Genomic DNA, 26,660 nt, shown 5'->3' on the forward strand with positions numbered 1-26,660 from the left:
ATGCTCAAGCGGCGGCCCCGCAAATTTCTTGTGACAGTTGGTGGAGAAAATGAAGTGGGGTGGGTTCCCCTCCCCCCTACCCACCCACCAGGCCCTAGCTCCCCTCCCCCCTTGCCAGCCTCCCACCCTTGTCCTCCTGGAGGCCCCCTGAGCCCAGACAACTTTTGACATCATTTTGCAATAATTATCACTTGAAGAATTGCCATGCTGGGGTGAGAGTCACAAGTAATCACGTCAGAGGGGGAGAAACGCTGACCAGCAGCCAGGCCTCCTGGCTGGCCTACCATCCATCCATCCATCCATCCATCCATCCATCCATCCATCCCTCCCTCCCTCCAGGGCTGATGGCAGCAGAGGGGGTGGGGAGTCTTCTCCGCCTTCTTTCCCTGCCAGCGCCCCCTCCTTCTTGCCCTCTGGCTATTTGCTTGGCCTCTGGGGAAGGGCACTGCCATTCAGTGGGTACACCACCCCTCCTTCTAACACACATGCACACACCCCTTTTCCCCGTACCCTGGTCCTCTAACCCTCTGTGTCTCCTCTGGTACAGGGAATGGGCAGCAGCAGCAGATCCCCCCTGGACGGTTCCCCCCAACCCAGGTGAAGCAGGACTCTGGGGAGAACCCCTCAACCTCCTCCTCCTCAGGATCCCAGGAGACCCTGCAGGATCGAAGTCTGGACCTCAGTGTGAAGGAACACAGGTGAGCTTGGAGGAGCAGTGCAGAACTGGGAAGGCCCCTCCTCAGAGGGCCCCCAGCCCCCAAGACACCGGTGTCCACTGTCCCCCCAGGCCACATTCAGGCATTTAAACCACCCTCCCCATACTCCCCCCCAAGACACCTAGCAAGTGACTGCTGAAGGCCTTATGCCTTGGATGAGTTAGTTCTGTAAAATAAGGGGCTTTGACCAGGCGGTCTCTGAAATCCCTTCCAGTACTAAGTGACTTCTAACGGTACTACCGACTCCTCTACCGTGTAGGAGCCCCGAAGGAAAATCCTGGGCTTGGGACTCGGCGAGCCAGGCTCAAATGGAGTTGTGTTAGAAGTAGCTAAAGAGGGGCCCGGGCAAAGCTGCTTGTGACTTCTCCAGGAAGCCCTTGGCTTGTCAGGGAGCGTCATCCCTTCCTCCCCTGCCAGATGCATTAGGCGCTGGGGAGGGAGCCCAGAGGGGAATTAATCTCTGGGTTCCCAGTCCCCGTACACATCTTCACTGAAGCCCATTGGTTTGTGTGTTCCAGCAATGAATCAAATAGCCACGCAGTCGCAGCAAATTCATCTCTTTTATCCTCGCTTATGAATAAGGTAAGGACCATCCATCACACGCCTTCCATCCCCCCACCCAGAGAAATTAAAGCTGGGTGAGGAGGGGTGGGGGGATGTGTTTGTTTTTTAATGTTTTGCCTCTAATAAGATGAGTTTGTACCATTTAAATTTTGAGACCATTTTTCATCGGGTATAATTTCAAAGCCACTGCTTACAAATTAATTTAATGAACTGGCTGAAGAAATATATCCCAGCCTCTGACACCTTTTTTCCCCCCTTCCCTTCAGATGGAGGGCTCCAAAAGCTTTTCCCTAGTCTTCCAACTTCTTTCTTTATCAGTTATTAATGTTATTTATTCATTTTATGTGTTTTTGTTTGTTGTTTTGTGAGGTTTTTAAGTGGGGGGGGACTGGAGATCAAAGTAGGCGCAAAGCATCAATTTCCACTTTTCGGGGTGTGAGTAATGGTGTCGGGATGCCTCCTGGGTAGGACACTCCGGAATATTTATTTTAAATAATGCAGGGTCTTTTTAAATTATACATCACCTCAAATATATTTCCCCCCCCCCCTTTTTACATGATAAATTTGACTCTGGCGAGATTAATTTGGTTACTGTACACAACTGCATTAGCGAGCAGAGACGCTGCCAGGCCCGGGCCGCGTGTTATCATCTGGCTTCGTGATGGGCACTAGAGGTTTGTCCTTCTGGTGTCCCTGAAGCTGGCTCTCATCACCGGCCAGGCCAGGGGATTGTCGAGAGAGCCCAGCTCTGTTCTCGACTCCAAGCAGCTTCTTCTCGCCTTCTCCCACTCTCTGCTTCCTCCCACGGATTCCCCCTCTGAGCCTCCTGGCTCTGAGTGGGTCGAGCCTTCGCACCCCCTCCCCTTCCCCAATTCCCTCCTTCCCTCCTCATTACAAGTATGTCTTCGGCTCCCCCTGCGAGGCTCGCTCCCCTCCCTCTTCACTCATCTTTTGTGTGCCTCCTCTTGTTCGAAAGGAATTCATAGGGGTTCCCCCTCCACCAGTCTCCTCCTCCTCCTCCTCTTGTGTTTCTTTTGAAAACCTTCTGGCAGGAAAATAGGCCAGGAGCCGACGAGTCTGGGGGAAGACAGGCCAGAGTCACAGCCTGGACTTGAGTGATGCCTCCTAACAGCATGGGGGCTGATGGGCAAGGACCATTGATGGAGCTTTTGAATATCCATAGGTCCGGTGCTGATCACTGAAGGCCGCCTCCGGCCCTGTCCATTCACGATGGAGGAGGAGGGCCGGGTGATGTCTCACGCAGCGTTGAGTTCAGCGGCCCCCTCCCCATTCCCACTCCTGCTCGGCTCTCACCCCGAAACAAAAGCCAGGGGTAGGAGAGACTCCCAGAAGCATCCCTTGTTCCTCTGCGTACCGGATCCTCGGTCCCCCTCCTTCCTACCCTGTCCCTTTCTCCTTTGCAGATGTCCCAAGGCAACCCCAGCCTCGGAAGCCTGCTGAGCATCAAGGCCGAGGCCGAAGGGGGCCCCGCTGGAGAGTCCTCTCCATACCTAGGAAAGGCGGTGAAGAGCCTGGTTCAGGAGAAATTGTCCGAGCCCTGGAAGGCATACCTGCGAAGGTATGGGGGGGTGGGGAGGAGAGCGACAGAGATGCCGTGCCACCGGCAAGCAGAGTTAGCAGAATGCTGAAAAGTAGTTTCGTGGGACAGCGTTTTCCCTGGAGAACCTCAGGTGGAGGTCAAAGCCTCTTGGCACCATTTCCTACAGTCCATCTGCCTCCAGTAGCCGGGGACCAGGTGGCCCAGCAGCTAGAGCGCTAGACCTGGAGTCAGGATGACCTGAATTCAAATGCTGACTCCAACCCTTCCTAGCTGTGTGGCCCTGGGCGAGTCACTTCCCCTCCGCATCAGCCTCAGTCTCCTAGTCTGTAAAGCACCTCTTTGGCACAATTGTAGGAAGGCTTGAATGAGATCATGTACGTAAAACTTAGGGCGTCCTGCTGACGGCTTTCATTGTTCCTGCTTCTGGTGTTATGGGTTGAGCCAGGGGCCCCATTGGAAGGGCAGATGTTCCTGGGGTCTCTGGGGGAGATTTTCCAGAAGGGAAAAGGAATGAGTATCCAGGCTGCAACTCGGATACCATCCCACCCAAGGCCTGCGTCCAGACCCTGTCTTCCTTCTGCCGAGCCTGGGAAACCCTGTCAGTTCTGTTCAGCAGCAAGCATTTATAGAGCTCCTGCTGTATACCAAGCTTTGTGTTAGACGCTGAAAGAAACTGCCCCTGCCTTCAAGGCGCCTGTATTCTACCCAGAGAATAAGGGAAACAAGAAAGGGAATAAGTGTGTTTGTGTCTGTGTGTGTCCCATATGACACACATGTATTGTGATGTATAGATACATACGTGTGTATGCATGTTGATATGGATCTGTGCGTACACGTATGTACACATGTGTGTGTATATATCAGCCGCACATGCACATGTATATGTGTGCGCATACACATCACCTGCTGTAGGCCAAGCACCCTACAAACATTATCTCCTTTAAGCCTCACACAATCCAGTGAGGTGGGCGCCCTCATTGTCCCCATGTCACAGTTGGGGAAGCTGATGTATTGAAAGGTGAAATGGCTTCCCTAAGGTTACACAGTAAGTGTCTGAGGCTGGATTTGAACTCAGGTCTTCCTGACTCCAGGCCCAGCACTCTTATCTGCTGAGCCGTCTAGCCAGAAAATCAGCTTCAAGGATTAGGCCAAGGAAAATGGTCCCTGGGTGCGCTTGAGCCGCCTGTATTTTCATTCATAAACAAGGAAGTGAGCATCTTTTGAGCACCTACTGTGTGCGAGGCATCATACAAGGTACCTGAGTTATCAAAGGGGAATAGTCCCTGCCCTCGAGACACTTACATTCACCTGAGGGGAAACAGCATATAAGCAGAGAAGAAGAGGCAGCTCGTGTGCAGAGTAATCCTAACAAGGCATCACAGGATGGGACATGGAAGGCGGACCTCGTAGTCGGGAAGACCTGGGACGAGTCCAGCCTTTGGTCCTTGTCAGCTGGTGACCCTGAGGACTTGGCCTCTCAGTGCACCAGGATCATGAGTCTGCGCTGACGAGGGAGTTGGAGTCTACAGCAAAGTGATCTCAGTACTATGAGGGGTGGAGGGCGGGGCCCTGGTGGCCGAGCGTGCTGGCTGGTCGGGCACAGAGACAGCCCCGGCCAAGGTTTCCTTCCAGAACTTCAGGCTCTAACTTTGGGTCTCCCTGCCTGTCCAGGTTTGGCACCAAGGATTTCTGCGACGCCCAATGTGACTTTCTGCACAAAGTTCACTTCCACTGCGTGGTAGAAGAGTGTGGCGCCCTTTTCAGCACCCTGGACGGGGCCATCAAACACGCCAAGTGAGTGTGCGGGGCTCTGGCGGGGCCCTCAGTTTCCCCTCCCCCGCCCCCCAGTCCTTGAAAGAGGAAGAGAATCACTGAGGTCGGCCCATTGAAAAGAAGTCCCCTTGAATGCATTGTGTCCCACTTAGAGCGCAGCCTCTCCTCTCCTTGCTGTCTTCCTGATCTGCGTGAGATTGAGTGAGGTGTAGTCATCGTCGTCAGGCACCTTCAGAATCCTCCAAAGCTTAAGGGGAGTGGAGAACATCCTGTGTTCCAGGGAGTGGTCTCTGCAAAGCCCTGTCTGGACTCCTCTGTCCATAGGCCCTTCTCTAGACCTGCCCAGCCCATCTCTGTGCCCAAACTCTGTCCTCAGCCAAGAAGCCCAGTGTCTATAGCAGGGACAGGCTAATTGTTGAGGAAAGGGGGGAGCCAAGCTGGAAAAGTTATATTTAGACTCCTGCAAACTGACACTGTGCAAGTATACTCACTGTCAGAAAAGGGTCCATCTTCAGGGCAGTAGAATGACCTGCCTAAGTTTGATTTAGGGCTTCAAATACTGTGAAAATGATATCTTAATTCTATTTACTGACTTAAAGATAAATTAAATTTATTTCTAAATTTATTGAAATTTTTTTTAAATCCAGTAATGCTATTTTATCAGCTTCCTGGATTTATTGGATAATTTTATGTTGTCGATAAACTGAAAATATTGATAAAGTAGCAATTAAATTTATATTTTTAATGAGACCTTCATTTTGGAATTTACCCCCTTCTGGCTTTCTCTACAACAGCCTTCACTTGTAACAGAATAAAAACAGAAAAAAAGGGGTAAAAAGCTGTTGAGGAAAACGTAAGTTACACATCAGCTGAGTCTGAGAGCGTATTCAGTGCTCCACATCCCTGGGCCCCCACTTCGGCACTGAAGGGAGGCTCATCGCTTTGGGAACCACAACCTTGGTCATTGTATTAATTTATCTTTTACTTTTTAAAAAGTCATCATCGGCTTTGAAGCCCTGAATCAAACCATCCTGTCAGCCTTTGGGAAGGTCCAGTTCCCTGGTTTGCCAATGGCAAACTTGAATTCATAACTCCTTTTGTTGGTCACCATCTATTGCATGAGCATGTTCATCCCAGCCTGCTGAACCCCAGAGCTTAGTAACCCCACAGAGGCTTTAAGAGGCTGGTCCTCACTGCTCAGAATCACTTCTCCCCCCAAGACGAGGAAGGGGCCTTGCTGAAGAAGGACCAATGCAAGAATGCCCAGGTTTTAGAATCCTCCCCCAGCCCTACCACCCCCTGCAAAATCAGACCAGGCCCCGGCCTAAACCTAGGGCAGGTGGGGAACAAGTCCAAGAATGGGACCATTTGCCCTCTAGTCAGGCGGCTGGGTGGTGAAGTGGACAGAGCGCAGGACCTGGAGTCAGGAAAGGCTTGGGTTTAAATGTCGCCTCTGGCACTTACTAGCTCCCAAATCCAAGGGCATCCTTCACCTCTGTCTCAGTTTCTTCATTCGTAAAATGGGACTCATAAGAGCTCCTGTTTCCAAAAGTGTTGTGAAGACCAAATGAGCTAAGCTGTGTCCGTGGGAAGGTGATTGTGGTTTCACCCAGGCCATCCCAGAAAAACCCCGTGGGTCCATCAGCTAGGGCCCCATGACAGCCACGGAGTGGAGGTCTTAGTGGGGGAGCAGGGGCATCTCGGGCCCACACTTGGAGAAGCAGGGCTCCAAGACGGAGCAGAAAGAGGTTGGATTTGGAGTCAGCAGGTGAGGGTCCGGCCCCACCACCGCCTCAGTATGTGATTGTGGGCAGGACTCGGCCTCAGCCCCAGTATCCTCCTGTCTCATGGCGGGGAGGGGGTCCAGGGATCCAGCCCTGGAGCTCCAGCCCAGTCCACTGCAGCTCTGCGAGCCCTCCCCAGCCCCCAACCCCCTCACCTGAGCAGCCTCTTTTCCCTTTCCAGTTTCCACTTCCGAACAGAGGCAGGAGGAGCTGTAAAGGGGAACACGGAGGCTTCCTTCCCAAACACAGCCGCCACCGAGATCAAGCCTTCATTGGCCCCGTCTTCACCCCCAGCACCTTCCATCACCACTGCGGCAGCAGCAGCACCCGCTTCCGGCCTGGAGGTGCCCGCTGCCAGCCCGGCCACCGTGCCCTCTGCCCCGACCCTCCTCGCCTGGAAGCAACTGGCTTCCGCCATCCCCCAGATGCCTCAGATTCCATCATCGGTGCCAGGGATGGCTGCTTCACCCTTGGCCACGACTTCTCTAGAAAATGCCAAGCCCCAAGTCAAACCCGGATTCCTCCAGTTCCAGGAGAAGTGAGTCCTTCAGATGAGCGGGGAGGGGTAGCCAGGTGGTCCCGGTCCCCCCGAGACCCCCAAGGTTTCCTCTTCAGTCAAGCAGGGTGCTGTCTGTGCTCGGGCTTCGCCATGGGCTAGTCAGTCAAGGGTTTTCCCTTGCAAAGATGCTGCTGCTAACATCCTTACCTCCTGTTTGGGCTTCCCATGGGAAGCAGGACTCCTGTGCCAGGGTCGTTTGGTGGGGGTGGCCCGCACTGTACCGTCCTCACGCTCGCCACTCCCCCCATGGCCTAAGAGCCTCTGCCAAGCCTAGCTGGGGACTGTTCATGGTGCCTTGGACTGATCTGGGCTTGAAGCAGCAGGGATCCAAGGGATTATGGTGCTGAGGGGCATCTGCCTCTGCCCAGCAGGGGGTATTTCGCATCCCCCTTGGTAGGAATCTCTCACTCCCCAGGCCATGGTTTCCTCCCCTGTTCATGGAGTGGGTTGAACTAGATGGCCTCTGGGGTCCCTTCCAGCCTTAGGAAACTGGAAGCCTCTGCTGCTCCAGCCCATGTGATAGGGCTAGTCCCTCAAGCCCCTTGAAGTCATGGCGGGTGACCACAGGGTCACTGCCATCCTTGGGGCTTTCTCGGAAGGGGTGGATGCAAGGAGAGGGGCCTTACTGTCACCTTCCTGGCAGCCACCCTTCCACAGGTTGGCTCGGGGCCTTGGAGAAGGGGAGGGGAGTGGGGGCGGCGGGGAGGGTCCCTCTTCCTGGGCAGTGGTGGCGACAAGAACGGTGACTGTATTTGGATCTCTGCACCGCAGCTTCCTGTTCTCAATAAAACTAATAAATTGGAAGTAAACACACACCACCTGCGTTAAAGCTGTCCTCCCTCTCTGAGAGCCCCTGGGAGTTGGGTCTATAGCCAGAAACTAGGGCAGTCACCCTTCCCTTCAACCCCACGGTAGTTTCCGAAATGTCCCTCAGTCTTGGATGGAATTCCCCCCCCTCGTCTTCCCAGAAACCAGTAGCACACTGGGAAGAGGGCTGTCCTTGGGGACGTAGGACCCGAGTTCAAATCTTGGCTTTCCCTCTTGTCCTCTCTGGGCTTCTGTTTCCTCATCCATAAAACGGAGTTTCAGGTGACCTCTGAGGTCCTTTCCAGCTCTGTTATCTAGGAGCCATGAGAGCACCTCAGCTTTAATCTGTCAGAAGAGAAAGCTGGGACCTCCCTGGATTTCACCAGTTACTCACACCCCGTCCCAGACCTCAGAACTTGCACTTTTGTGGGGTACAGCTACTTGGGGGGGGAGGATGAGTACAAGGCTCCCAGCACCCAGCAGAGGTCACTGGGGGACAGGGCTGCACTGGGGAGGGGAGGTGCACATGAGGTGGTGGGGCCATCCTCAGTGGGTGGACATCAACAAGGAACCTTTGCAGGAGTCCAGAAGCCAAACAGATATCTCCCAGGTCCAATTGTGCATGGGGAGCTCCTGGGAGTGGCCCTGCCCACACAGCTGTACTCAGCCAGTCAGATGGAGGGCAGTGCCAACTAGGCCCTTGGTGGCATCCCGCCAAGGATTGGCAGGGCCTAGCCCTGATTTTCATACCCAGGAACTGATTGCAGTCGTCCTTATCTCTAAACCCAAGGTGTGGTCCGTGGAGGCTCTGTGTCCCAGCATGCAGCGCTCTGGGCACCCCTAAGTGTGCTCAGCAGGCCCCGCTCCCTGCCACGTTTGAATCATGATAGAGCCAGGCATGCCAGGACATGGAGCTGGCACCTCCCCCGGAAGCAGGAGGGCAGCCCTGGGGGGCAGCCCCAGCTGTGGCTGTGGGATGTAGACATCTGCCCCTCTCCTTCCGCCTGGGGAGCCAGCCTCGGGAACCCCAAAGAGCTCAGGGGTGGAGCCCCAAGGACGGCAGTGACCCTGTGGGTTGTCACTCTGTTCCAGTGACCCCTGCCTCGTGAACGACTGCAAGTATGCCAGCAAGTTCCACTTCCACTGTCTCTTCGGAAACTGCAAATACGTCTGTAAGACCTCTGGCAAGGCCGAGTCGCACTGCCTGGACCACATCAACCCCAGCAACAACCTGGTGAATGTGCGAGACCAGTTTGCTTACTACTCACTGCAGTGTCTCTGTCCAAACCAGGTAAGACCGCTGGCCACCAGCCTAGGGGAGTGGGGTGAAGGAGTCCACCAGGGGTCTGGGGCAGCCAAGTGAGGAGTGGTGAGACATCCAAGAAACGATTCAAGCCAGGCCAACATGCATTTATGGAGTGCCTGCTGTATACAAGACCCTATATGCCAGTCTAGGTGAGATGCAAAGACAAAAAGGGAGAAACCACTTCTGCCCTCAAGAAGCTTACGTTCTCCAGTGGAAGGAGGGGGGACAGGGAAACAACTTGTAACCTGGGAGTTCCTGACCAGGGAACTTTTTCTTGTTTTTTAGTATTTTAATATATTTTCTTTGTGATCCTATGTATTTCATTTTATGCATTTAATATATGATTTCTGTATTTAAATATATAATTCTGAGAAGGGGCCCATGGGCTTCACCATATGCCAAGAGGGTCCAGGACCCAGAAAAGGTTAAGAACTCCTGATGAAGACATATGAGTAAATACAAGATAATTTGAGGAGAGGAAGGGCATTAACAAGTGAGGGTAGGATGGGGAAGGGGTACAATCAGAAGGGCTTCCTGTAGGAGGCAGCCCCAAGCTGAGATTTAAAGGAAGCCAAAGATCCTCAGGGCCTGAGGGACGGTCTGGGATGGTCTGGGCCGGCCATCAGCAGTGAATGTATTATCTTCCCAAAGGAAGATGGCAGAGGAGCCCTTTCTTGCATCATCTCAATGGGCTCTGAGATGCTAGATGGGAAGAAATATCAGTGGCCATTTAGGCAACCCCTCTCCCGCTTCATTGACTAATGCATAGTGGAGTTTCTGGGCTCGTGAAATCATAGACTTGGCTCTACTGTGGACCTTAGAGGACATCTGGTTCAAGTCACCTGGTTTACAGATGAGAAAACTGAGCCCCAGAGAAGGGAATACAGTTTGACCAAGGAGCAAAGCCAGAATTCCAAGCCAGCTCCTCTGACCCCAAAACCCAGTTAGGCCACATGCCTCCCTGTCTAGCCATCACCTTCCAACAGTGGTATCACACGTCCTGCGCCATGTTGGAAGATGCATGTTGAAAGTCCTCACCGTTTTTGGTTGAACCAAAGCATGCAGAAAAATTGAGAGGTATTTTGGGGTCATTAATCAGTTAGTCAGCTATCATTTATCAAGCAAGCACCTACTATGTGCCAGATGCACTGTGCTAGGCTCTGGGAATACACAGACAAGTGAAACAAGCCACATCAAAGCACTTACATTCCAGCGTGGGCCATAGAAAGATTGCTGATAGAATTCTGACTCCATCGCTTATGACCTTTGTGAGCTTAGGCTAATCACCGAGCCTCTCTGGGCCTCAGTTTCCTTGTCTTTAAAATAAGGGAGTTGGATTAGATGGTCCCAAAGATCTGTGTGATCTGTAAACATGCCTCTTTGGCCAGCAGAGGCAGGGTGACTTAGTGGGAATGGCCTGCTAGACCCACTGAGTCAGGAGGACCTGGATTCACATCCCACCTCTAACTCTGAATAGCTGTGTGACCCTGAAAACTCATCTCATAGCTCTGAGCCCCCCCTCTCTCTGCTCCCTCCCCCACCCACAGCACTGCGAGTTCCGGATGCGAGGCCACTACCATTGCCTCCGGCCCGGCTGCTACTTCGTGACCAACATCACAACCAAGTTGCCCTGGCATATAAAGAAACATGAGAAGGCAGAACGCCGGGCAGCCAACGGGTTCAAGTATTTCACCAAGCGTGAGGAATGCGGGAGGCTAGGTAACTCAAGGACCCGTCCAGGGCATCTTCCAGCCACTTTGGCTTGGGGTCTCGAGCCTTAGCGCCTGGTATCTGTTTCTTGGAGGCCTCCATCTTAACTAAGTCCCTTCTTGGTTTTTTGTTTTTTTTCTCCCCAAGAAACTTTTTTCTTTATTTGTTTTTATCATCCTTTTTTTTTTAAATTGGATTCCAAATTCTCTCCCCACCCATTGAGAAGGCAAGCACTATGCCCCCATTATACACGGTTCATCCACTTTTAATTTGGGGTTTAGTTAGGGATGCCATCGAAAGGCAGTGGGTGCCCCAAGAATCAGCAGAGGCCCCAGGGGTCTTTGGTCATGGTCCATACTGGGTGTCCACACCCCTAATGAAGCCTGTTCAAGGCTCAGTCTGTGACCCTGGTGGTCATTCTCTCTCTGCCAATATGGGAAGAGGTGCCAACTGCTGGTCCCAGCCAAAAAAAAAAGGCTTCAGCAGGTGCCTCTGGATTAGATCCTGCTTCTTGAAGCCTAGGGCTCCAGAAGGGGAGCCTTCTGGGTCTTGGAATCCCTTAACCGATGCCTTAATTGATGGTATTTGGAGTTCTGATCCTGGACCTAGTTTCTTCATCTGTAAAATGTCTCTTCCAGTTCCATGTCATAAAGATCATATTCCTCTGATCTAACAAACCCAAGTGACCCTTACAGGTCCCCCTCTCCTCTCCCATTTTACAGGGATGGGGGGGAGTCCAAGACACTCCAGGAGACTGTCCAAGAGTCCAAGGGAGGAAAAGGGACCTGCCTCTGGGCCCACAAGATAGGGAGCAGAGCCAGAGTTGGAAAGACTCTTTTTTGTTCCTTGGAGTTTGGCCATTCTGGGGCATGTCAAAGGAACCACTTCGAGTACCCTTGTGTCTCTAGGACATGGTACAGCATGGCACCCGGGTACCACAGGGAAGGCAAGCCACCTCTCTCTCCTGGCCCCCTGGGCAGTAGGGGAGCGGATGGGGGATGGCCGGAGGGAGCCCACGGCCCTGTGCCCAGGAAGCCAACATAGAAACCCCAGGCAGAGAACCTTGTTGGAAGGGCAATGCCCTCAAAGCTTTTCCCCCTCCCTCTCATGGTCGTAGCCAAGGTTGTCCTGGGGGCCAGGGCTTCTGGTTAGTGGTTTAAGGAGGTTTTGTCTCGGCTGCTCCGAGATAGGAGGACACACTCAAAAAAGGCAACTTTTGGAAAAGGAAGCGAGCTCTCCTCCCCCCCACCCCCAACTGCCACTTCTGAAGACTTCCTGCTGGGGATGTGGCTCGTAACCACGGCAACAGATGTCAACACGCAGTGGCCAGCGGGCCCCATACCTGGGCTCGGTTTACAAGTGTCAGGATTTCCCGATTATTTACTCAACTTTGGGTGTTTCAGGTGCTAGTGGGGGCCAAACAAAGCCCCTCCGAGATACCTGACACCCAGCCGGCACCGCTGCCGTGGCAACAGGCAAGCCTTCACCTGCCCTCCACCGACACTTTCCATCCAGCCTTCTCTGTTTGTTCTTAATTCCAAAGAAGGCACGAGTGGATGGGGAAGGAGGGAGGGGCGTGCAGCCGTCTAAACAAACAGAGTCTGGCGGGGAGACAGGCTCCCTCCCCGGGAAGTCTGGGAGCAGGTGGCGGTGCTGGGGGAGATGGCTCCTCTGAGGGGAGCAGCCCGTCACCGTCAGCGGCCTGCGTGCCCCTGGCCCTCTGTGACTGATGATGTCGGGCCTGGAGATGACAATGGTTTTTGTTAGATCACAGGCTCAAGAGGAGAAGGAGACTTGAGGCATCTAGGCCTGTCCCTTGGTTTTACAGATGAGGGAAAAGGCCCAGGAAGTTGGAATCTGAAGCCAGAATCCCTTGTCCCAAGTCCAGCGTCCTTTCCATCATACTCCAGTGGGCCTGTTAGAAATGCTTGCTAGTGCTTCCCCTGTGAAGTCGGAGTGTGGGTGGGGGTAGTGCCCCTGGGGTGACCTGCTCTCAGAGGGCAAAGCTGGAGGCCTGGCCTGGAGCCTCCCCTCCCCCAGCAAGCTCTGGACCCCTTGGCCAAGGCTCACAGCCCTCGGGTGGGTGGGGTTAGTGCTCCTGGGGTGACCTGCTCTCAGACAGGGGCAAAGCTGGAGGCCTGGCCTGGAGCCTCCCCTCCCCCAGCAAGCTCTGGACCCCTTGGCCAAGGCTCACAGCCCTCGGGTGGGTGGGGTGTGTCCACAGGCTGCAAGTACAATCAAGTCAACAGTCATTTCCACTGTATCCGAGAGGGCTGCCAGTTTTCCTTCTTGCTCAAACACCAGATGACATCCCATGCCCGGAAGCACATGCGGAGGATGCTGGGGAAGAACTTTGACCGGGTTCCCACTCAGGTGAGCAGAGAGCAGGCCGACTGAGCTAAGGCAGGCTCCTCCTCCCCCACCCTGGGGTTGGGGGCCATGCTTCACGCCGACAGCCCCCCCCCCCCGGGAGCCAACGTCCTCCCTCTCCTTTCCAGGTGATGGGACACCCCACCAGGAGTGAAAGCCTCTCCCATGTCGGCAGCATGGCCCCCAGCCCAGCTTCATCAGGGACCCCCGCTTCGTTTCAGGGACCTCAGAGCCTAATGGACACCGAGACAGATGAGTACGTGGATTACACTGGCTGCAGCCCCGGGGCGCTCTCCTCCGAATCCTCCAACATGGACCGAAGCTGCTCCAGCACCCCGGTGGGCAATGAGAGCACCTCCCCAGGTAAGTGCTCGGTCCTGGAGAGCTGCCTCCGGCCGAAGCCCTCAGCCCTGCCTGACACACAGGCCCTCCTGGTCGTCCTGTGGCCGGCCACCAGAGCTCCAGCCCCATGCTCCCCACCCCACCCCGCTCCGTTCCCTCTATCCTGAAACAGAAAGAAGGTTCTTGTTGCTTTGTGTTACACCATTGGAAGGGATCTTGGGGAGAAAGCCCCTTCACTTTACAGGTGGGGAAACTGAGGCCCAAGAGCCTAAGTTCATTCAGCTAGAATCATAGATTCAGAGCTGGAAGGCACCTTAGGAGTCATCTAGCCTAACCGCCCCCCCCCCAATTTAACAAGTAAGGAAACCAAAGTCCAGAGGGACTAGTGACTTACCAAGGTCATGAGTGGCAGATGCAGGATTTGAACCCAGGTCTTCTCATCCTAAATCCCATGCTCTTTTCACTGGGGTCAGAAAGGAAGGAGACGAAGGAAGTGAGGCAGCCAGTCAGCCCTGTCATTCAGGCAAACAGGTTGTGACACATAAGCAGTGGCCGTCCACGGCCCTCCAGTGCAGCCCACTGGATACCCGCCTCGTCGTCGTGCAGGGACCCCTGGAAGGCTTCTCGAGAGGAGGAGCCCACCCCCTCTCCCCTTTCACGTTTGTCGGCACTCATCACCAGGAGGTGGTTTCTGACTTCCAGCCTCGCTGGGTCTCCTTGTGACTCCATGGCCCCCCCCCCCCCATCTGCCAGACTCTCCGAACATGGAATTTCATTTTTCCATTTCTAGAAGAGGGAATCTGTGCCTTCCCTGGACCACAGACCACATCAAGGGCAGCATGAAAGGCTGGGCAGGGGCGTGTAGGGAGGGCAGGAACTACCCCCTGGCCCTGCAAGCAGGCTTCCAGCCTTGGCCCATGTGGAGGCACAGGAGAGCCAGGATATGACTCTAAACCAGACCATTCTAACTGCTGATGAATAAATGGGAAACATTCCCCACCCTCCAACGCCTCCCATGACTCTCCCCAAGCAGATGGAGGTCAAAGCTGCCCTTCTTCAGGGATAAGGCATCACCCATAGGTTCACAGACCTAGAGCCAGCAGGGGCTTAGAGGCCACTGAGCATAGACCTCTCATCTTATGAATCAGAAAGCAGGTCAAAGATGTCACGTGAATGGTCCAAGGTCACACGGCTTTTATTCCTAAAGGACTAACTTTTCTGTAAGTAAGTCAGCTTCATAGACCTCAGACCATGGTCTAGGCCAAAGCTCTCACCTTATGAATAAGGAAAACTGAGGCAAAAGGGGGGGGGGTGGGTAAAGCAACTTGCTTATGGGGAGTCAGGGTCTGAGTCAGGATTTGAACCTAGGTCTCCCTGGCTCCAGATCCAGTGTGCAGGCTACTACACTACAGTGCCACCTTCTTACCTTTCTTGTTCAGGGGTTCTTAATCTGGGTTCTGTGGTTAGATTTCAGAGGGATCCATGAACTTGGATTGGGTAGGAAAAAAAACTGTTTTGGTAAATTTATTTCAGTAGAGTTGGTTTTCTTTGTAATCCTTTGTATTTTATTTTATGCGTTTAAAAGTATTGTTCTGAGAAGAGGTCCATGACATTAAAAAAGGTTAAGAACCTCTGCCTTAGGAAGTAGGGGTTCCAGGGAGCCCCTGGCTGCAGAGTGCCAAGGTCCAGGCCAGGAGGGCCCCAGGTCTGTTTCAGTATCTAGCTGCCCCCCTGAGGGAGCAGACACAGGGGAGCTGATGTAGGCCTGCTAGCCGTCCGGAGGACTCGAGCCCCTAATGGCGCTCTAAGAGGCTCTGGCCAGGCCCATCTTCCCTTTCCTCCCTCCTCTCCCTCTCTCCCTCCCACCTCTGCCCTCCCCTCCCCTTCCTGTCACCTGCCTTCCATCTCCTCTCCATCACAGCTCCGTTTTTTACCTCTGAACACATTTTTTCCATTTTCATCGTACTTGCTTCTGCCGTTGGGTTTCTCATTTGGGTTCTTTTGTTTGTGTTTGTTTGTCCGTCCTTTGTTTTGGTTTGGTTTGGTTTGTTTTTTTCTGGTTTTTTTTTTCTGCTCTTCTTCGCCCTCTCCAGGCTGCCTGGCTGCTGCCGCTCCTGCTGCCGCTGCCGACGAGGCCGCCGCCCCCCACGCGGCCCCCCAGCCTCCACTGCCTCCATCCTTGTCACAGGGCCTGCTCAGGTCGCCCCTCCCCTCCCTCCCATACCTCCTCTCTCCGTCTTGTCTCTCATATTCTCTGCTCAGTGCTACCCTGGGAAGCAGCCGGGCCATTGTCCTGCCCGCCACCAGCACGCCCGGCTTTCCACCTGTCCTTGCCACTCCACCTCCAGTCAAAAGTGACATCCCCATAGTGCAGGACGCTGCAGGTAACTCCCCTCAACGTTCTTGCCGAGTGCCGTCCCCCCTGAGCCCCCCACCCCCTCCCCAGCCGCCCTTCCTGGAGCTGGCTTGCTCATGTATTGGTGCTGGGGATGCAGAGAAAGGCAAAGACGATCCCTGCCCTCAAGGAGCATACATTCTGATGGAGAAAGGCAAGCTAGAAAGGTGGGGTGCCACTGGGAGCCTCCCCTTTAAGAAGGACTGGAGAAATGCCAAGCTCTGGGCTCAGCACTGGGAATACAAGGAAGGGAAGAGACTGTCCCGGCCCTCAGGGATCTTCCATTCTAAGGAAGGACACAACCTGAAAATAAGCAGTCATAGGTCATCCCTAGAAGGTGATCTCAGGAAAGGCCTCCTGCTCCACATGGAAATGACCCGGGCATTTCCAGGACCAAAAGGACTATACAGTCATGGGCAAGAGCAGAGCCGGGGGACTTCTGCTCCTCTTCATCTCCTCAGCCTGACAAGAGCCTTGTCCTGTCCCTAGACTGGCTAAATTCATTCTGGGCACTGAGTAGACACAGCCCTGCCACCACCCCCCGCCCACCCCAGCATGAGCAAGAGATAAACTTAGTGAGCAAGGGGGTCATTCAGTGGAGAAGGGGCCAGCTCAGCCAAGTCCCCTAGTGGATCTGCCCTAACTCAGGTCCAGCCCAAAGTCCCCTTGGAGGCAATGTCCCTAAAATCCCGATGACCAAGTCGACCCTTCTCCAGCCCCTGGCCCAGCTCCCCTGTGAGCGGTGATAGTGTCTCCTCCCATACCGGTCCCTGCCTGGCCCTCACCAGCTCCTCAGGATGTCCAGGCCCTGGGAGAATGTGATCGTTGGATAGGGAGAGAGGTGGGCCATTGGGCCATTGTTCCAGCTCGACCTGCCCCCCCACACACACCCTGCTCATGTTGACAGACAGGTCAGGCCATTTCTCACTGTGCTTGGCTACCTGGAATTCCTGAGGATGAACAAAGGGGATTTTCCCCTGTAGATTAACCCCAGATTCCATTTGCTAAGATTTAGTACAAATCCATGAAGCACCTACTGTGTGCGAGGCATCATTCTGGGAGCTGGGGATCCAAAGACAGCCCCTGCCTTCAGGAGTCTCACACTCTTCTGGGGAGATAGAATGTGTGCACAAATAAGGAAATACAATGAACGTACAAGTTTCTGGAGGGGGCAAAGACAGACACTCATCCTCATTCCTGGTCCCCATCCTTTAAACAGCAACCGAGCAGGACTTTTGGTGAGGCTGCAGGGAAGGCGCCCTGGCTGCCCTTCCCTGAGGCCTAAGCCTCTAGGATGACCGAAGGGGGCATAACCTGGCCACTCAAAGGCAGCCGACCCCCTGAGGTGGAGAGAGAGCCTACATCAGAGTTAGGAAGCACCAGCTTCTGCTGACTCTTGTCACCCTGGGGAAGGCCCTTCCCCTCATCGTCCTGGGCTACCCTCCAAGCCTAAGCCTGAATCCGTGGAGGGGGGTGGTCAGCAAACATTAAGCGCCTCCTTTGTGCTAGGCACCAACCTAAGCGCTGGCTCAAATAGAAGAACCCACCAGGAGACTCATAGAGGGCACCTTTCCCTCCCACCATGACCCCCAGTCAATCCCAACCAAAGATTACTGAGTTGTGCTGGCGGTGGGGCTAGAGAGACAAAATGAAAAGCGGGCCCTGCCCTCCTGCAGCTTACACTCTCCTGGAGGAAGGATACAACATGTAAACAGATAATTTACATGGTAAAATGTACCAGTTGCTAAGGGGATAGGAAAAAGCCTTCCCATGCATGTAGGTGAGGGTACATGAGTGGAGCCTTGAAAAGAGAGAGGAGGGCATTTCTGGCACTAGGGAGGGAGGCAAGGCAGAGATGGGAATGGAGTACTAGACACACACACACACACTCGCTCATACTCACACTCCCAACCAAGGCTCTTCAGACTCAGGATCCCGAACCAGAACCAGGCTAGACGTTCTCCGCCCCACCCCTCCCCTGCCATTAGCCTTTGTCATCATCCGTGGAGACTGCCCCTTCCCCAAACCTCTGGCCTGCTGCCCTGGACCATCACACTTACTTTTGGTTCTTCTCTTTCCCTCCCAATGCCCTTGACCTGTAGGGCCCTATCCCTGATTCTCTGGCTGATGGAGTGTTTCCTTTGTGGGGGGGGAGGTATCCTTTGCTTCTTTAGGGCCAATTTAGCCAGTGAAAGCCCCAAGCTCCTTCTGTTAGGTTTCAGAGGAACAAATTCCTGCCTGTGGTTTGGGAGGGAAGGCTCTAATCAACCAACCAGATATCACAGAGCAATGCCTGGCACTGAGGACGAGGGTCTGTCCACACTGGGACTCGGCTTCTGCTTCTGAATCATAGGTGGGGGAAGAAGGCAGTAATGTGCTGGCTGGTGGGTTGAGTGTAGACACCCCCAAGAATGGCAGCCCCACCTATACTCTGGTACCTAGCTTCCTACAAGTGTGGTACAGTGGAAAAAATACAGAACGTGGAAATCAGAGGACCTGAGTCCAAATCTTGACCTCATGATGTTCCCCTCTCTAGACCTCAGCCTCCTCCTCTGTAAAGTGAAGGGGTTAGATCCAAGTATGATCCCATAAGGGGAAGAGAGTGTTTGACAAGTCTCCGAGCTTGGTGGTCCATAGCCAGGCAGCTACGATCCCTCTGGTGCCGATGTCCCCTCGAGGTGATCAGAGAAACCCCTCAGGGGCATGGGACCCTTTTGGGGTCCCAAGGCTTGGCTTTCCACGACTCGGTTCTGCCAAGGCAGCTGGTGTAGGTGGTGGGGCAGGCCCTCGTCTCTGACCCAAGCCCCTGCCCCTCCCAGTCTCCCAAACCTCAAATCTTCGACTCCTCCTCAGTTCTGAAACTACCTTGGCTTACAGAGGTGCTTTCCTCACTTTGTAGTTAAATGTCCTTCTCTCCATTTGTCCCCCCCCCCCAGTGATCTGCCTGGTGGGGGAAGGGCGGCCCTTCAGTCCAACCACCACCTCCAACCACGTGGAGCTGAAGATGGGGCTGGACAAAAAGAAAAACTGCCTCTGCCCTCAAAGAACTCACTTTCTCCAGCAAGTTAGAGCCCCAGGGAAGGCAAACCCAGGTCTGAAAAGAGAAACGTAAAACTAGCCCCGGCCTTCAAGGCTCTTAACATTCTCCCTCCAGGTTGAAGCCAGGAGGGATTCCAACCCAAGCCTCAAACTCAGTTACAAGCTTCTCCTTCCACAAGGACGCTACTTCCTGCTTCCATTGACCTTGGTGGGAAGAAAGATCACCCCAAACCTTTTAGAAGGAGGGAAAAAAAGTTTGGGAATGAAGTAGGAAGTTGACCTCAGGGCAGTGTGGGTGATGGGTGGTTGTGTGTGTATGTGTGTGTGTGTGTGTTTCTTCCAAAGCATAAATGCTAGAGTATTTAAGATTGCTGCCAAAAGCTCGTTGGCCCCCTTGGAGCAGACAGGCGTGCCTGACCTGGGGGAAGCCAGGGGTTAATCAGCAGGAAAGAGAGCTTGCTTGTCCCTCATTAGAGGGAGGTACATTATGGTGTCCTGGCCGGAATCCAACTTGGGTAATTACATTCTGGCGACCTAGATTCCCCTTTCAGCTTCAATTAGATTCAGGAGGCTTCTTCACTTCCCACCCCAAAATGGAGGGCAGCCTGGTTGGGAACCAAACAGTCTCTGCATTCTCTACAGAGTGGGCTGCCGGTGGTTATCAGCCTCTGAAGGGAGTGGGACTGGGGAAGGGAGTCCCCCGGCATTCATGAAGCGCACTCCAAGATAGTCAAGGGTCTTCCCCTGAATGTCCCCTGAGACGGGGAGTGCCCGTTTGACAGATGGGGAAACTGAGGCTCCATAAAGACAGGGCTAGCAGCGAAAGTGCCCCAGGAGGGGACTGGAGGCCAGGTTTCCTGCCTCCCGAGTCCATCATTACACAGAATGCCCCACTCAGTTTGAAATAGGAACTTACAGTTTTGCCCTATGGTCTTGGGGCGGGGGGCGGGGCAGGCGGAAAGGAATAATGTCCTTGATGAGGTCAGGCTAGATGACCCATGAAGTGCCTCCAGTTCTTAGAGGCCCTCTCAGCCCTTTGCGCCCAGGACAGCGGTCAGCTTCGTGGTGTAGAGGGTTTGGGTAGGACCGTTGGCCGGGACGCCCGTGGCCTTCGCGGCCAGGCAGCTGTGGGCATCGTGGGCTATGTGCTAGAAGGACCCTTAGAAAGCCATCTAAATGGGCCGGGTGAGAAGAGTTGACCCCACGCCGTGGGGATGCCCACCAAGAGCCCCCTCCCGCGCGGCCTCACCTCTCGGCCCTTCTCCCCTACAGGGAACACCATCACCATGCCAACTGCCTCCGGCGCTAAGAAGCGCTTCTGGATCATCGAGGACATGTCCCCCTTCGGCAAGCGCCGCAAGACGGCGTCGTCGCGTAAGATGCTGGACGAGGGCATGATGCTGGAGGGCTTCCGGCGCTACGACCTGTACGAGGACTGCAAAGACGCGGCCTGCCAGTTCTCGCTCAAGGTCACGCACTACCACTGCACGCGGGAGAACTGTGGCTACAAGTTCTGCGGGCGCACGCACATGTACAAGCACGCGCAGCACCACGACCGCGTGGACAACCTGGTCCTGGACGACTTCAAGCGCTTCAAGTCGTCGCTGAGCTGCGACTTCGCCGACTGCCCGTGGTCGGGCAGCAGCACGCACTTCCACTGCCTGCGCTGCGGGTTCCGCTGCACGGACAGCACCAAGGTGACGGCGCACCGCAAGCACCACGGCAAGCAGGACGTGATCAGCGCCGCGGGCTTCTGCCAGTTCAGCTCGAGCGCGGACTGCGAGGTGCCGGACTGCAAGTACAAGCTCAAGTGCTCGCACTTCCACTGCACGGCGCCCGGCTGCAAACACACCGTGGTGGGCATGTCGCAGATGGACTCCCACAAGCGCAAGCACGACAAGCAGGAGCGGGGCGAGCTGCCGCCCGCCGCCAGCCCGGGGCCCGAGGGGCTCCCGGCCGGCGCCCCGGACCTCGAGGCCCCGAGGGGCGGCGAAGGCGCGGGCCTCGACGGCTCGCTCAACCTGGGCGCCGACGCCGGCCGCTCCCTCTTCTTCCTGCAGAGCGCCGCCGCGGGCCTGGGCCTCAACGACTCCCTGGACCTGAGCAAGAAGCCCCCCGAGGGCCAGGGCCCCTGCCCCGCCGACGCCCCGCAGGAGACGGTGCCCCGGGCCGCCGGGGGCCTGGACGACTCGTCGCAAGAGGAGGAGGAGGAAGAGCTGAACGAGGATGAGGAGGCGGAGGAAGAGGACGAGGACGACGACGACGAGGATGAGGATGAGGATGAAGAAGAGGACGATGATGACGACGACGACGACGAGGAGGAGGAGGATCTGAACACGGATTCCGAGGAGTCACTCCCCGACGCCGGCCCGGGAGAAGCGCTCGGCCCCAAGGGCCCCGGGGGAGCGGAGGAGACGTGTCCCCTGAACCACAGCGATGCTTCCCGGCCCCCCGCGGGAGACTTGACGGCTTCCACCTCCCCATAGCCTCCTGGACGAGGCGTGTGTCCCGTTTGTTTATTTGCTTGTTTGTTTAAAGTAAGACACCACAGAGACCCAGAACCCCCATAGAGAAGAGAGCCCTCCAGCATCTCCCGCGTGGCCACGCCGGAAACCCGACGGCTGGCTACCCCACGCTCGCCCCAGCCGGAACCCCGACGTGGTCCTCCCCGGGCCCCCGGCAGCCGAGGAGGGGGGAGAGGGACCCGAGACAGGGCGGGTCCGCGGGGTGACTGGCTCCCAGTTTAGTGTGCAGATGAAATGGAAACTGGGAAAAGTGGGGGAGGAGAGAGCTAGAGCGTCTCCTCTCACGGGGACCGGCGCAGACCTCCAGGCCTGGGATTTTCCCCGTTTCCCACTTCCTTTGGCTGTTTGGCTAGCTGGTGTATCCCCATGCCTTCCCTCAGCCAGGGGGTTGAGGTTCTGGGTCCCTTCAAACTCCCCCCACCCCCCACACACACACCTCCCCAAGATGTATATCAACAAAATGGCCATGGCTACATGGGGTCTCCTTTTCCCCTCGGCTCGCTCTCCAGCATTAAAACGGAGGGGAGGCTGCATACGTGGAGGGTTGGGGGAAGGGGTATTTATTGTTAAACAGAAAAGCATTAATGAAAGCGGGCGGGTAGGGGCTGGGGCGCTCAGTCGGTTCTTCCGGTCCCTCTCTCCGGGATCTTTCCTCATTATATTCTTTTTTTTCTTTTTAAAGATATTTATATGTAAAGCTTCCCTCTGTACAGAGATGTTCGTTTGGATTCCTGGTGGTGGTCTGGCCACAAGAGCAGGGGCAGGGACGCCAGGCCACCCAGGGGAGTGCACGAGCTGGGGGGAGTGGGGAGATCCTGGGTGTCCCCTTGGGAGCCAGTCGAAGCCTGCCCCCTCTGGGCCCTCGGGTTGCTGGGACTCCGGTTTCCCCCTTCCCACCTATCCGCTCTTCCTTCTTCCACCCAGCCAGGCTCTTCGGGTGTTTTAGGATTCCCAGCACCTCCCCGGAAAGGTCGGAAGGGGGGAGGCCCAGCCACCTCTGGAAAGGGGCCAGGAGCCTTGAGCAATACCTGCCTCGGGTGCTGGTGGCGGCCTCCCCGCCCCTCGGTCCGGGTCTCGGGGCGCACAGCTCAGGGAGGGAAGGCTGGCACCAAAGCAGAGAGGAGGATCGAAGAAATCCCCATCCCACCCCCAGACCCTGCAGGACCCCTTCTGCCCATCTCCACCTCAGAGGACAAGAGCGGAAGGGCCTCCAGGACCGTTTAGCAGGAGTGGGGGGCTTGCTTCAGGGAAACAGCTTTTGTCTAGGGGTGGGAAGTGGAGACACCCCTGTCTGAGGACAGAAGCCCCTACGTGACCCAGAGCGGCTGATCCACACCCAGCCTGGGGCTCAAGTAAGTCTCAGGGTCCCTCCTGCCAGTGGCTGGAGCCCCCTCCCACCCCCTTAAACACCCCTTCTCCCCACGGGACTATTTATTGCTCAGGACTGTGACACTTCTCACGAGGGCTACTGTGAACCCCCCGGCTCCAGGGACCTTCCCCCTCCTCAGGGCTATCCGGAGCTGGCCCCAGGGGCCTTCCCCCCCACCTATCTCACTGGGCCCTCAGGAGTGGAGAGGGGAGGAGCGCGGTCACGGAGAGCCCCAGGTACTAAGCGGCAGTCAGGGCCTAACTTTGCAATTAGGGATGAGTAGCACGCCCAGCGGTGACTCTCCGCCTCCCCCTCTCCCCATCCTTTGCCCTGGCCCGGTTCCTGGGGAAGAAGGAAGAAATGCTCTCTCCGTGGACTCATCACTGCAGGAGACTGTCAAGGAAATCTCATGGAATCAAGTGAACTGGGAAACCTTTGCTAGACTTTGCCCCACTTTGGTGGCCCCAAAGATCCCCCACACCCGGAGGGGCATTTTTCTCCCTCCCTCTTTGTTCTGAAAGGTTGGGGTGAGGAGGGGGAAAGCGCGTCAGCTTTTTTCCTTTTAACTTCCCAATCCCACCCTGGGAACGAACTCCAGGGAAAACTCACAGTTTACATCTATCCTAAAAGGGGAAGACTGAATGGTGCTGATGGAGAGAAGGAAAAAAAAAATGGGGCTGGGGGAGATGGGAGGGTGGGGGAGGGGGGCTCTTCACAGCCAGCGGCTCAGGTCGTGGCAAGCAGGGCGGATGTGACTGTTGGCTTTAATATTCAGAAATGAAAATGAAAAATTTACAAAAAAAAAAGTTGTACAGTATTTTTCCTGTAAAGGTTATTCTGTGTAGAACAAAAGAGAAAAGGAAAAAAAAACCGAGAGCTGGGGTGCTGGAGGGGAGACACTGCTTCTGGCTTCCAGCCGCTCACCTGCCTTCTGGACTAGCCCCCTTAGGTTGGGTAACTCGTGTGCAATCTCTCTCGAGGGTTTTCGTTTAGCATTTATTTTAGAGGCCTTAACAGTTTGAGGCTGCGTGTCTTCACACTCTCGCACTGATGGAAGCTGTGTGATTCTGACTCGACTTGAATTTTGTAGCAGGGGGGAAAATACTGTTAATACAAGTTTGTAGTTAATTTAACATTTGGGGGGTTTTCCCTCTTATCAGTTTATACGTGTGTGGCTTCTTAAGGCTTTTTTTTTCCTGTTTTATCTTGTTTTGGCTGCTGCTTTGCTGGTGCACCCCTCAAATGGTCCCCACTCCTCCTTTAAAGTAGTCTTGCCCCCCCCCCACTTCCCTAGCAATGAGGGGGAAATAAGCCAGTCCCTGAGCTGGGGTGAACCGAGCTACAGGTAACTCCAACACCTGGCTCCCTTCCCTTCCTCAGCAAGGGGGGTAGTGAGGACTCCCGTGCCAGTTAGGAAGCTGTCTCTGATCCAGAGAAGAGCAGGGGCTTGGGACCAGCCCTGGCTCTCCTCAGCTTCTTCTCCATCAGTTAGACCATCTTGTTCGTGGTTCTGACAATGAGTTGAGTGGGAGCAACTTTGACCACCTCTCTCAAGGCTGGTCTCCCTCCCTGGACAGTGTCACTGGACAGCCCCTCCCCCCAACTCCTTCCTTTCACACCCCAACCCCTCCCACACACCTTCTTATTTGCTCCTTACAACGGTTTGGTTGTTTTGTTTTTTTAAACTGAAAATAGAAAAAAAAAAACCAAGCCAGGTACAACCCATCCAACCAGCTGGTTCTATGTTTTATTTTTTGTTCCTTTGGTCGCCCACAGCCTAGAGAGACACACCCACCTGAGTGAGCTTGGAAGGGAAAAGAGTGGAGAGGAGAGGTCGGATGGAGTATTACTGATTAAACAGAAAAAAAAAAAAACCAGTCAATTTAAAACAGCACCTCCCCCACCCCGACCCTCACCTCCCCACCCAAAGGCTCCTCTTGAGCTCTGTGACCACCTCCAGCTACTGAAGACAAGCAATCAGCATCTCCCTGTCATCGTCACCGTTCTAAGCCACAAAAACTGGATTCAGTCTGTGGAAGGAATTTTGTAAAGAAAAAAATAAAACATTTTTCAATGTAGCAACAAAAAAAAAGGAAAAAAAAAGAAGATGAGGACAGAGTGCGAAGTCTAGCCTTTTGTAATATATTGCACATTAGGACTACAAGCCATTGCTAGCTCATTTCGAATTTTAATGTGTAATTTTTGTTTTATTTTCTTTCTGTGGGGAAAAATGCTTGATCCACCAATGCTCTTTTTAATGTTTTATAACTATGTATGTGTATATATATAAATATAAAATAATATGTATGCACATATATATGTGTGTGTATATATCTATATGTATATACATATATATAGATATATAGATATATAGAGAGGTTTTGAGACAAAACAATGCAGAAAGTGAAAACTGAACAGAACGGCGTGTGCTCCGATTACTTGAATCTGGTCTCCACGGCACCTGCGTTATAAGAACCGAATATTTTTCCACTTGAACTTAGTGCTATTAGAAATTTAATATATGTGTTTTATTTATTTGATTTTTTTTTTGCATGACTGATGCAAGGTTTGACATTTTCACTCAATAAAAACTGGAAAAAAAATTCTCAGGTTGTCCCTTATTTTTTAAATCCCACCCTCTTTCTGTCTCTCCCCACTCCTATCCAAAAGAGAGTGACCCAGTGACCTCGCTTTTGGGGTTATACTTGGGTGTCCCATCAGGGGTCCCCTATCACAGCAGGGTGGGAGATAGAGAAGAAAAGATGAGAAAAGAAGACTCCACCTAGGAGGGTCTGTTTAGGAAAGCCAACTTTTTGGGGAGGGAAAATACAGTTCTAGCCAGGAAGGGATCACAGTTCTAGACCTATAAGGGACCCCAGAGGCCATCTGATCCAATGCCCTGTGAGGCCTAGGAAAACCAAGTCACACAGGCAGAAAATGTCAGAGGCAGAATTGGAACCCAGTACCCTTCCTACTGTACCAGGAGACAAAGTTAAACCAAGCAAGGTGAAAGCTGGGAATCTAGCCTTGGAGAAGGAGGGCTTCACCAGAGGTCTGTGGATAGATTTTGGTGGGGAAGTGGGGAAGAGGAGAGAGATCCAATTTTCAGTTCAATAACATTTATTAAGCACCTACTACGCACCAGGTGCTGTGCTAGGGGCTAGGGACACAAAAAGAGGCAAAGACAATCCCTACCCTCATGGAGTTTACAATCTAATAGGGGAGAAAACATGAGAACAAATATATACAAAGCAAGCTCTATGCTGTTTGGAGATAATTAAAAGCACCAGAATTAAGAGGGATTGGGGGAGGCTTCCTGTAGAAGGTGGGATTTTAGTTGGGATTTAAGGAAGCCAGGGAGGTCAGTGATCTGAGCATTCCGGCATGGGGGAGAGCTGCCCAGAGCTGAGCTATGGAGGGTCTTATTCATGGCACAGTCAGGAGGCCAGTGTCACCGGATGGAGCAGTACGGGTGGAGGGTAAGATGACTGGGATGGGGAAAGTGACGTCTCTATTTCAGTATTATTGGTTTCTTTTGTAATGCTACACGTTTTATTTTCTACATTTAAAACTATCATTCTGAGAAAGGGTCCACAGGCTTTACAGGACTGCTCCAGGGGTCCTTGGCCCAAAGCAAGGGAAAGAATCCCTGCCTTAGGAGGACTTTGCCCCTGGAAGCTGAGGATGCAGGGGAGGCCAGCCCCCCGAGGGCCATGACACTGGTAGTCTTTCCCTACTCCTCCCTGGTTCATGCCACGGAGCCCAGGAGAGAGTCAGCTCAGGCTCCTGCTTGGCTTGGCCACCTCGGTGCCAGCGCCCTTCCTGCAGAGACCTGCCCAT

The 26,660-nt window shown here is 54.1% G+C and overlaps 1 protein-coding gene across 1 annotated transcript in view; it reads left to right on the forward strand.

Moving 5' to 3' along the window:
• CASZ1 (castor zinc finger 1) overlaps window positions 1–25,423 on the forward strand; it is a 153,971-nt gene extending 128,548 nt beyond the window's left edge. The window contains exons 3-13 of the mRNA XM_036743630.1: window positions 548–698; window positions 1,235–1,298; window positions 2,705–2,859; window positions 4,513–4,635; window positions 6,580–6,936; window positions 8,857–9,055; window positions 10,618–10,789; window positions 13,005–13,153; window positions 13,279–13,513; window positions 15,586–15,876; window positions 20,199–25,423. Coding sequence (XP_036599525.1) covers window positions 548–698; window positions 1,235–1,298; window positions 2,705–2,859; window positions 4,513–4,635; window positions 6,580–6,936; window positions 8,857–9,055; window positions 10,618–10,789; window positions 13,005–13,153; window positions 13,279–13,513; window positions 15,586–15,876; window positions 20,199–21,412 — 3,110 coding nt within the window. The 3' untranslated portion in view covers window positions 21,413–25,423. The remainder of the gene's footprint in view (window positions 1–547; window positions 699–1,234; window positions 1,299–2,704; window positions 2,860–4,512; window positions 4,636–6,579; window positions 6,937–8,856; window positions 9,056–10,617; window positions 10,790–13,004; window positions 13,154–13,278; window positions 13,514–15,585; window positions 15,877–20,198) is intronic.
• Window positions 25,424–26,660: the final 1,237 nt, after the last annotated feature.

This window comes from Trichosurus vulpecula, chromosome 2 (assembly GCF_011100635.1).
Source record: "Trichosurus vulpecula isolate mTriVul1 chromosome 2, mTriVul1.pri, whole genome shotgun sequence".
In the NCBI taxonomy this organism is placed as follows: domain Eukaryota; kingdom Metazoa; phylum Chordata; class Mammalia; order Diprotodontia; family Phalangeridae; genus Trichosurus; species Trichosurus vulpecula.